General features: G+C 45.4%; 2 protein-coding genes across 4 annotated transcripts; both read left to right on the top strand.

Moving 5' to 3' along the window:
• The first annotated feature begins 852 nt into the window (after positions 1-852).
• Positions 853-6,582, top strand: LOC142893927 (homeobox protein Hox-D3-like). 2 transcript variants are annotated; one of them, XM_076034924.1, is made up of 3 exons: positions 853-1,134; positions 4,535-4,889; positions 5,698-6,582. In XM_076034924.1, exons 2-3 carry the CDS (start codon positions 4,628-4,630, stop codon positions 6,270-6,272), a joined length of 837 nt encoding a protein of 278 aa, XP_075891039.1. In that variant the 5' UTR covers positions 853-1,134; positions 4,535-4,627; the 3' UTR covers positions 6,273-6,582. The 2 variants fall into 2 exon arrangements, with proteins under 2 accessions (XP_075891039.1, XP_075891038.1); XM_076034923.1 differs by lacking the exon at positions 853-1,134 and adding an exon at positions 1,638-3,448 and having other exon boundaries at positions 4,530-4,889.
• An 802-nt stretch (positions 6,583-7,384) lies between these two features.
• hoxb1b (homeobox B1b) lies at positions 7,385-8,998 on the top strand. 2 transcript variants are annotated; one of them, XM_076034922.1, is made up of 2 exons: positions 7,385-8,060; positions 8,260-8,998. In XM_076034922.1, the coding sequence occupies exons 1-2, from the start codon at positions 7,457-7,459 to the stop codon at positions 8,574-8,576; spliced, it is 921 nt and encodes a 306-aa protein (XP_075891037.1). In that variant the 5' UTR covers positions 7,385-7,456; the 3' UTR covers positions 8,577-8,998. The 2 variants fall into 2 exon arrangements, with proteins under 2 accessions (XP_075891037.1, XP_075891036.1); XM_076034921.1 differs by having other exon boundaries at positions 7,388-8,060; positions 8,257-8,997.
• The last annotated feature ends 1,991 nt before the right edge of the window (positions 8,999-10,989 follow it).

The following is a 10,989-nucleotide window of genomic DNA, read 5'->3' as shown; positions in this document are numbered from 1 at the left end:
AATGTCATTTGTCTTATTAAATACATACAGCAGTTTTACACTGAGCATTTAAATATAAATGAAAAGGAAAGTTTGCTTGTTTTCTTTTATAAAATTCAGCATTGAAATCTTAATATTGTTGAAACATTGACTGCCTTGATGAGGATTTACTGACACAGATAAGAGTTCAATTCTATTTTTTGATATTTTCTTTGGCTTTTATCGCCACATAAATTAATTCAACCTCTGAAATTATGACATCTCCACAAACTTGGTGCCTTAGACATATTTTATTAACAAACACAATTAATACAATCAAGTAAGGCCAGAGCTAGAAGCGTTGTGATCTATATTGACAATTAAATCTAAACAATGCAGTAACTGCACTGTAAAATTATTTTGGGTTTGTCTCAATTAAAATCCCGTGGGAATCTTCAAATCTACTTACACAAAGAAACATGGAGATTTTTTTTTCACAAAACCAAAGATTACGAGATCATGAAGTTCACAGTAAACTTTAACCTCCAAATCAACAGCCTGCAATAGAGATAGAGGTGAGATCCTTGAGGTAAGACTGCATTCCTGTTGTCGTCTACTGTTTTCAGTAACATTCAGTCACAATCATGCTGTCTGCTCCCGTCATGTGACCTTCTGTCACCTATATCCACCCTGTAGATCCAAACTTGTGTAACTACAACAGCAGCCACAAGTTTGCGTCTTGGGGAGCATGTAGGTGGCGACACATTACCACGAGGGATTCCAGAGGAGAAAAAAAGTTTTATACCCGTTTTGCAATACAAAACAAAGCCTGTGAGAAATCTCTCTTTGCAGCTAATGTTTTATTTTTTTCCCTCAATGTGTTCTCCTTCTCGTGTGCACACTGTTGGAGAATATGACGTGTGTGAAAGTTGCAGGACAGGCCCTGAATGTGGGCCATTGTTGAGCACCATCATCTGTCTTCTTTTCAGGGTGCTGCCTTCAGGCCGAGGAGGGGTTTTTCACTCTGTGTGTGCATGTGTGTGTGTGTGTGTGTATGTGTGTGTATGTGTGTGTGTGTGTGTGTTTGACAGTGTGTGAGGCGAGGAAGAACTCAACAAACAACAGACTAGACCCAGAATCCCTCTTGATGAGAAAGCAGCAGCCGCAGACATGTAAGTTTGTGTTTTTCTCTCTAATTCCGAAACGTGATGAATATGGTTTCCTTACAAACTGTCTATATTGTGTTTTTACTGTATATTGTGTTTTTAGCTGCTTAAATCTCAAACCTGTTCATGTTGGAAAGGTTATAGCATAAATACTAGCATGGGCAAACTGCGGCCCGGGGGCCATATGTGGCACGTTAAGCTTTTTAATCCGGCAATGAATGCCAGAAATGATATTAATAGTAACTAAGTCATGAAATAGCTGTATGTCATACATTCATTATGTCAGTGTTTTAAGAGTCATTTCAATAAAGAGCTAAATATCGTGGGCCTTCAAAGACACATATTCTATTCTAAAGCTGTTGTTAGGTTCATTTTCAACTGACAATGAAGCACATGTTTTCTACACATCCCATATGTTTTCCTCCTGTGGTGGGTCACCAAATCATTCCATCCATCTGCTGCTGCTGCTCCGGCCCCCTTTATCAAATTTTACCCACACCTGATAAATAGATAAATCAAATCATTCCCAAAAGAAAATTTTAATTTGTTGCATTTGTTAAATTTTGACGTATTGGTTAGTCGTTTGCTCGGGTTGTGTGTGTTGAGATGAAGCTACTGATTCCACCACCTCACCTCCAGTCGCTGCGTGCTACCTGCAGCTAATTGACATGAGGGGTTGCAACGAGCTGCGTTTGTCAGCAGGGTTGCAGGGTGGAGGGCGCGCGTGCGTGTGTGCGTATACGTCTGACTGTGTGTGTGTGTGTGTGTGTGTGTGTGTGTGTGTGTGTGTGTGTGTGTTCCTCACCGATCAGACAGGGTTCCGCGTCTTTATACGTTCAAACAAACGTGCATTTCTATTTGCTGTTTACTCCTTTTTTGCCCCTCATTCTTTTCACGTGTCCTGAAACGCTGCAACTTTCCTGCTGATTTCCTGGATATTCACAGCACTTTCCCCCCCATGGCACCCTTGAGACTATTAGTGAGATTTGTTGCGCATTCAGGTTCATACCTTTAATAGTATGCAGTAATAGAGGGGATGTTGATACCTCAGTATGATGCAATGTAATAGCCGCTATAAAGCTCGGGAGCTTGAGGCCACGCCTCGTGGCCGTCATCAGTATTTTTATTTACACCATAATGAGCCTGAAAATTCTTCGTAAGAGACTCTCATTTTAAAAATATGCGCGTGCATTTTTTTATTTTTTATTTATGCTGCATATTTGTGATCTGACCCCCTTTAAAATTCAACTCACTATGCTTTCCTCGTGCATTTCTGTTCTCCTCTTTTTATTTTTTGTTGCAAAAATCCAATAAATGAGGACGAGATGCACGGCTCACAGATCAAAGGCTTCCCTAATTTGCATTAATTAACGCCACTTAGTTAAATATTAGCCGCGTCCACATCCAAATCAGCGATCGGGCAGAACATGCGGATGAGAGATCAAACGCACCGCCTATCGATTAGCCGCCGCCGCTCCATGATTCGTCAGCAACCCGATCGGCTCCTCTGCATCAGTCTGAACTTCTGCAGATGGAGGCTTTTCTTTTTCTTTTAATGGATGCCGCCGCTGCTGCTGACCGTCTGTCTCCCCTGGATCACTCATTTTAATTATACACAAAAAAGAGAAAAATCCAAAAGATAACGATATTGTGTGTTTTTTGTAAGAAAAAACAAACAGCAGTCTAAATGGTCTGAGTTATTTTTGGCCATCTCAAGCATCGCTCGTAAAATGAGACGTTTGAATTTATCATCACAACGTTGAACTGGTTCCCAGGGCCCATCTCACACACACACACACACACACACACACACACACACACACACACACACACACACACACACACACACGAAAATAAAAGCCAAGCCCTCTTCCAGGAACTATTTTAAAATCCCTGACCCTCTTCAAATTGGGCCCCGCGTTAAAAATAAAATCTCTCCAACCACCTTTTCACATTTCCCAGTCTGCTCTAATTGTCAAAGTCAATTTAGCCCCGTGTAAAAAAAACTAACTAAGACACTCGTGATCTTTATCGTGGGGGTTATTACCATGTGAAAGTGAGCTTGCCTGATCAGCAGTGAGAGGGATCCTTGGACACACACACACACACACACACACACACACACACCATCATTGTGTGTGGAAATGCCTCGGCGGTGCGCATACAGGGCTCACTGTCCACTCCGCCTCAACCCTCCGCCGGATCGCCCATACAGCGCCACAAACAGCGCGCGCGGTGCCCGCTGTTTTTTTCCCCCCTCCCCTTTATAACCCGACACATTTCCCAGCAGCAGCAACATAGAAAAAAAGAAGCAAGGAAAACAGGTGAGATGGGAGCCGGCGCGGTAGCTCTAGTGTGTTTTCGTTCCGTGCGTGTGTGTCTGTGGCTTGGCTTGTGTGGAGGTGAGGCAGCCGCCGTGTTGTGCCGCAGACCGGGTTATGTGTCTTTATGATTTACGAGGCTGACTCGAGCCGCGGTTCATTCAGAGTTCATAAAGCTGCATGCCTCCAGACTGCTTCTATCCTCCTCCCCTGCCTCTGCCCGGCTTCTTTTGAACGCATTTCTTTACACTTTGATTCCTTTTTGCTGAATTTTAATTTTGAGAATTTTGTGAGTAAAAAAATATCTTCTTTTTTTTCCTCCCTTGTTACATTTTATACCCCAGTCCAGGCCTTAAACAGCTGCAGCGCACAAAGGAATCGTTTCGCTGCATTTATTTATTTATTATATGATGGACGAGTTTTGCAGCAAAATGTGTTAACAACATTTAATTTTTCTTCGAGATTTTTTTTTTCGTAGCGGCAGTGCTGCACATTACAAACAATAGGTTCTGTTATTTATTACCAGTCTTAGGCCTACAGTTTAATTTCAGCCAACTGCCTTCAAAATAAAAAATGCATTTTGTTTTTTTCCTTTTAGTTTTCTTATAATAATCGTGCTTGATTCAGTCTCTTTGCAGACCTACTGGCGTTATTGTTTGTATTTGCGTATGTTTGGACTTATTATTTCATTTCTTTTTAAAGGCAATGTACAACACTATATAATTACAATTTACAATTTACGCGTCTTATATCATCATTTAATCGTTTGTTTTTCAGGCTATCTATTGAGAATAAATATGTAATGAAATATATAATAGAACACGAGGTGAGCTCACTTGAGGTGAGAAACACTGTATTATAAAAAAGAAAAAAAAGAAGAAAAAATAATAATGCTATTTCCACTGTGATTTAAAGAGATTCTCTCCGGACTGGATTTCCTTGGGTTTATTATTCTAAAATCTAAACGCGCCTCTCTGTGCACGGAGACGCTTGCTATTCATGTCAGGATACCATTGAGGTGATAAGATGGATCATTTGGTCTCCTCCCTGATTCTGTCTTTTCCCCCTTCATGGATCCTCTCAGGCCAGAAGCCCGCGGCTCTCTGGGAAGCTGCCATGTGACATTTGGCTGCCATCACTGCGTCACAAGGTCAAAGAAAAGAGGGGCCACATTTCACGGACATGCAGAAAAGCGGTGGAATAACGCACAACACCCAGCAGCGGCAGCAGCAGCAGCGCTTCCTCAGCCAGGCTGCTGTCAGCGGCTTCGGCTGCAGCCATCGGCCAGCCGCGCACCGACCCCCGGCACAAGGCGGCGCGCAGGGGAGGGTGCGTCCCCGCAGGGCCGCAGAGCCAAAGTGCACGGCGGCGGACAGCAGAGAGATCTTCCCCTGGATGACGGAGTCCAGACACGCGGATCAGAAACACGGCAGGAGAGCCGCAGGTTTGTGAGACTGATGCGGTTTTTCTTTGAGTGAGTGAGGGCTTCTCATTAAGGCCGCCTTTAATGGAAGATATTAGCTCATGTTTCTCCTCCTCCTCCTCGGGTTCAAAAGGTCAGACAGCCGCTGATGGTGCTGCAGTCACACACGCAGCCGGATGTCCTGATGTTGTTTGAGGCTCAATTTCTTTTCTCCAGCAACGTGCATCCAAACAGATTAACAATAAAATATTAATATTATGAAATCAATTTATATTGATATCAATAGACAGAAGACAGAACAAAAACATATAATTATTTATAATAATAATAATAATAATAATAATAATAATAATAATAATAATAATAATAATAATAATAATAATAATAATAATAAATAAATAAAAAGGGGAATGCACAATCAACACAATATAATTTTTAATGGACAGCAAGATTTTTTTTTTAACATAAACCTCTGACTCAGATGCTGTTTTTGACAAAAACTGGGAAATTAATGTAAACGAATAGGAGAATGTATCTGATCCCCATTCTAAAAATGTCATTTATTTCCCTGTCTGCTGGTCCTAATATGTTGACCTCAATGGACCGAAAAACTTTAAAACAAAGTTAAGTTAAATAATTCCATGTGTGTGTATTTCACCATTGCGCTTTGTATCGAACAAATCTTGATATGTGATATGATACAGATTAATAAAGCAGACACCTTTCTGTTAACAAACACAGGCTTGGTCTGTCAGACCGGAGGAAGTCCACTTCCACTGCTCTGATTAAACGCTCTCATCTCTCCTTCATCCTCCACCCACCCTTACAGAACCCACCCGGAAGTGCTCCGCTGCGGGCCCGGCCTCCAAGAGGACGCGCACAGCCTACACGAGCGCGCAACTGGTGGAGCTGGAGAAGGAGTTCCACTTCAGCCGCTACCTGTGCAGGCCGCGGCGGCTGGAGATGGCCGGCCTGCTTAACCTCCAGGAGAGGCAGATCAAGATCTGGTTCCAGAACCGCAGAATGAAGCAGAAGAAGGACGAGCGAGCGCAGGGCCTCGCCGCGTTCTCTTCCACCACCTCCTCCTCCTCCTCGGCCCCGTCGTCCCCCTCCGCCCCGGGCAGCCCCACTCTGTCCAGCCTGGGTTATGTGCAGCTTTGCGGAGACTACCAGCCCGTCTCTCCATCGCCTCAGTGCCAACCATACCAGAACCTGGCCAACACTCCGGAGTTCACCAAATACTCAGCCCCGGGTTCCACGAACGGCCCGCACTTTGGGCTCCCGCATGAAGTGCACTGCAGCTCGCACACGACAGAGCCGCTCGTGGCTTTTAACGACGCGTATTTACAACAGAGCTGTAGCCAGGACAGAATCATGCAAGCACCAAAACTGACTCATCTGTAGCCAACACTGAACTCTTCCATCGCCCCCCACCCCCACCCCCACCCCCCGTCCTGAAAAAAAAACCCTGATATTCGAGCCTGTTTTATCAAGACGCTTGTATTTACTTCATTAGCAGTCTTACATCTTATTTATTTGTATGTATCTGTATATTTATTTATTTATTTTTAGTTTAGTTTATTTAATTATTTATTTATGTGTTGAACTTTCACGCATGTGCTTGATGATGCAAGACACAACTTTCATGTGCATTTCAAATCGATTGGTTGAACTTCTCAAATAAACACTGTCTCCGCAAGAGATACTATTCTCACGTTTTTTGGTGAGTTTTTCCTCTCCCTGATCTTGGATGGTTTCTCGGATTATTAGGCACTACAAATGAATACAAAACACAGGACACTTGCCCGGATAGTAACATGTTTATGTTTTTCTCATTGGAGTAGTTGGCACTACGATAAAAAATATTTTGTTGTATATATTAAAAAAAAAAGGAAAAAAAAGAAAGCATGTGTTATGTGGTTTTAAAATACGCCCTTTGTTCTTTCGTTGAGAAAGTGGGCCAGACGAGCTGTCAATCTGCCAAAAGGAGCTCATGATCGATGGTTTAATTCAGTGAACCAGTCAATCCGAAGTCCAACACCTCTCACTTTTATTTAAATAAGCTCCAAACAATTTTTAAATTTTATCTTCAAATGTAGTATGATTTAGTAGAGAAAATGCATATTGAAAGCTGATTTCTTAAAAAATTAAACATTCTAACGAATCTCTAACGATCTGTTGTGTTTAACTGATCAGCCGCCTTCACCATTACCGAGACACTAAAACACCTTATAGCCTTAAAGCCTCGTTATTATTGTTTTTTACAAGCGCTTTCATTGCGTCATTATTTACAAAATGTGCCATTAATTTGTAAGTGTGAGCAGCAACACCGGGGACCTGACCTCAGATGTGTCGCCGTGTTTGCGCTCTTATCAGATGGATGAGCGCGTTTGATTGAAGCGTTTGTCATGGAAATGCGAGGCCGCTTGATGGACGAGCCCACAGGCTTGACAGAGCGCCGTGGCTCTCTCGCCATTGGCTTTTCGCGGGTCACATGGTGTGTCACTAAGGTGATATGAGGGCGGAGGGGCAGTTTTACAGCTTTGACATACTACCTAGAAGGTTAGGGCACAAGGGTGCACCGATTAATGACCGCTCAGAACAAACAGCAGGGCCGCGCATCCAGGATGAGCTCCTACCTAGACTACCCTGCAGTGTGCAACCGTGGCGCGAACATCTTCGGTGCCAAGGCCGGATACCACAACCTGAACCATGGATACGTGTCGTCCAACTCGTGCGCAACAAGTGATAGTTACGCACAGGACGGCCGCTTGGTCGCCCCGTCGGCGTCGGGCCCGCACCAGAACCCGGGCCTCCCCCTGCACCACCAGCCGCACCTGGACCTGCAGTTCGCCGCACCGACCGGCTCCATGTACGGCTCCCCTCTGGACTACGGACACCACCAATACGGCCTCGCTCCCGAACAGGACCGGAGTTACATCCACGCACAGGTCTCCCCCCTCGCCACGAACATGGCTCCCTACACCGGGGACAGCAGCTGCGGGCCCGTGGGCCCAAACGGGGGCCAGTACCTGCATTTCGGCAGCGGGGAGCAGCGGCTACAGGAGTATCCGGAGAGTGTTTTCACAAGGCTGCCGGCCCAGGGCAAGGAGAAGGAGCTGGTGGAGCATGTGGAGGAAACTTCGAAAACATTCGACTGGATGAAAGTGAAGAGGAATCCCCCTAAAACAGGTCGGTGTCACGCGGCTTAAAATAATCGAATAAGCTGCTCAGCTGTTCGGAAATGCGTTCAGCGACTGATGCTCCCCCCCACTCCCCTCCCCGCTCATCTTCTCATCAGCCTCATGACTCGTTTTACTCCATCTCCATCACGATTCATCATTCCCTACCCCAACCCCCACCCCCGCTCCTTGTTCTCGTTGTACAGCAGGCGTGTCCGAGTTCGGCGTCCAGCACAACGCGATCCGAACCAACTTCACCACCAAGCAGCTGACCGAGCTGGAGAAGGAGTTCCACTTCAACAAGTACCTGACGCGGGCGCGCAGGGTGGAGGTCGCCGCCAGCCTGGAGCTCAACGAGACGCAGGTGAAGATCTGGTTCCAGAATCGCAGGATGAAGCAGAAGAAACGCGAGAAACTCGGAAACTACGGGTTAGGAAGCAGCGCGGCGAGACCTGCGCAGAAAGTGAGCGGGCCTGAAGCCTCTCCTTCAAGAAGCGCGAGCCATGATGTGACCGTGAGGGCCTGAGCAGCAGCAGCACGACCATTCCGGAGGAACAAACTGTGAAAATGTGCATATGGACTTGTTAAGTTTACAGGGTGTTTGTTGTTATCTGTGTGCAAAAAAAGTGCATTGACTTCTGAATTTCTGTGGGAAAAGTTTACAAACTTTTTCAATGACTGTTGTACTTGAAATTTACCAGGAGCCTCCATAGCTGTTTTTTCTTTGGAGAGTTCCTTTTTTGCACTATTTATTGACAGGGTATTTTACAGCGACAGCTGAGATGCTTTCAGCTTAATGCAATCTGTAAAACTGAAAAAAATGTAATTGCTTTTAATGTATAAAGAAAAACAAAATTCTTCCTCACAAAGTCCCCCCCCCCTTTTATAAAAAAAAGTGTAAATAAAAATGCTCTAAATAAAAAAACAAAAAACACACTCATTGTATCACTGAATTGCAGCACAAATTCTTCATGGCCATTAATAGTCTCTGCTTGCATAATGTGACAAGAGGAATCTTTCACAACACATGGGGTGGTTCCCTGCGACCTTTTCACCTCAAAATACCTCCAGGGGCTCTAAACATGACAACAAACTCCAGGGAACCGAGTCTCACCCTCGATTTGTTGCCCAAATTCTGCTCAGCGACAGCTGACATTGGGTACAGACATCTGATGCGGGCTTTGTTTGACATAACTTCCTTCGTTTTTTAAAAAACAATTAAGCTGCCAGAGCTTCTTGAAACCAACAACAACAACGAACAAACACAGGGACTGAAAATTTGACCCCACTCTTCTCACCTTACCGTCTCTCCAAGCGAAACGTTTGCTAGACCTGACTACCTACTTTCTTGGGGCGTTGCGAAGCGGGCAGCAGTTCCAATATTTGCACTGGGTGTGAGGTTTGCGCACACACACACACACACACACCTACACACACAACACTTTCTGCCCCAGCAGCACCGGCCTGTTGGTGCCCCCCCTCTTTTTTTTCGCAAACGACAAAGTTCACTCAGAGTTCAGGCACGAATGAATGCGGAGTTGATCTGTCAAGACGCTGGAGCAGCGCGGAAGAAGTCAACACTACTGAGGCCGTTTGCTCGTTATATTTTAGATTCAAGTTTTGCCTTTAATATTTATACAGCGGAGATTATATATGCCATTCAGCCGGTGCTCTGCAGAGCCGCAAAAGTTTTTTTTGTTTTGTTTAAGGAAATGGAAATGAACAATCATTTGAAAAGCATCCGTGTGTGTACGCATTTCTCTTACAACTGTATTAAAAATTAATATCGAGCCGCTAATAGAAGTTACAGCTGAAATACCACACTGCCCATTAGTGCTGATGAGAGAGTGGCTGACAGGTTTGTTGCCGTGCATTTTCTTTTTGTTATCCCGCTCAGACGAGTCACAAGGCCGAGGACGATTTGTCGTGAGGCGACACGTTCTGTGACAACAACCGAAGTGCGAAGAAAAAAAAAAACGGAGAAAAGGTGCGGAAAACAAGTGTTGGAGTTCATTCCAGAGGCGCAATCTCTGCCATCTCTGGTGGTATTACCGCGGCGATCCCAGCGGGCTCTCCATCTGGAGGTGTCAGCCGCCGCCGCCGCTGCAGCCAGCGCCGCTGAGACAGATGTTCATTTGGAGGAGGAGGAGGAGGAGAAGGAGGAGGAGGAGGTGAAGAAAGAAGAGGGGGATGCTTTTCAACTCTGTGCCTTCTGCCGGGGATTGTAGGCCAAGAAAGTTGGGGAGGGGGTGGGGGGTGGTTGGGGTTGGGAGGGGGTAGCAGAAAATGTTTGATGAACACTGACACCCAACTTGTCGCAAAAAACCCTTTAGACACCACGAAGTGGCAACACCTTACTGCACAAGCAACTTCGATTTCTCCCGGATATCTCGCACATCCACCCCCCCCCCCCAACCTTCCTCCTCCTCATCTGTGCTGCGTTTGAGGTCAACCCGGTGCTGTTTGTACCCCATGCTGGTCGCAGTTGTCGCAGGCTCTTTTACAAGTCTATTGCCGGGCTCACTTCCTTGGTTCTCTGACCAGTTCCTCTCCTGCATGTCACTCCGTGGGGTCCCAGGTTCAAAGGAAGGAGCAGATACAGTATTCGCAGGGGTGACGGGAGGGGGGCGTGGGGGCGTCGCTCACGTAAAGAGACTCCACAGAGGAGTAGCTTCCACTGGAGGACATCAAACGGAGGACTTCAAGTTAACAGCGAACGTGGTGGCGTGGATGACGCTTGACGAAGGCGCGTCTGTCAGCGCACAAGACAGAAAATTCATTTTAAACAGAGAAATAACAACGCCGCAGCAGAGGAAAACATGATTTCTTTAGCATTAAAGGAACAAAGTCCAGTTCAGCTCTGTGCCTCTGCTTTTTGCCTTCTCATCTTTACTGTGATTAAGAGACAAATTTCATGGTTGACCACAGACATGATAAAA

The sequence above is a fragment of the Nelusetta ayraudi genome, unplaced genomic scaffold (genome assembly GCF_046127955.1).
Source record: "Nelusetta ayraudi isolate G7.1 ecotype Tasmania unplaced genomic scaffold, CSIRO-AGI_Nayr_v1 ptg000042l, whole genome shotgun sequence".
Classification (NCBI taxonomy): domain Eukaryota; kingdom Metazoa; phylum Chordata; class Actinopteri; order Tetraodontiformes; family Monacanthidae; genus Nelusetta; species Nelusetta ayraudi.
Note: the sequence above shows the minus strand (reverse complement) of the source record. Positions and strands in the feature narration are given on the sequence as shown.

Bases quoted from the DNA above. Each gene is read 5' to 3' on its own strand.
- LOC142893927 (XM_076034924.1), top strand. From the start codon at position 4,628: ATGCAGAAAAGCGGTGGAATAACGCACAACACCCAGCAGCGGCAGCAG. The intron at 4,890-5,697 runs GTTTGTGAGACT...CCACCCTTACAG, and splicing joins ACACGGCAGGAGAGCCGCAG to AACCCACCCGGAAGTGCTCC.
- hoxb1b (XM_076034921.1), top strand. From the start codon at position 7,457: ATGACCGCTCAGAACAAACAGCAGGGCCGCGCATCCAGGATGAGCTCC. The intron at 8,061-8,256 runs GTCGGTGTCACG...CTCGTTGTACAG, and splicing joins GAGGAATCCCCCTAAAACAG to CAGGCGTGTCCGAGTTCGGC.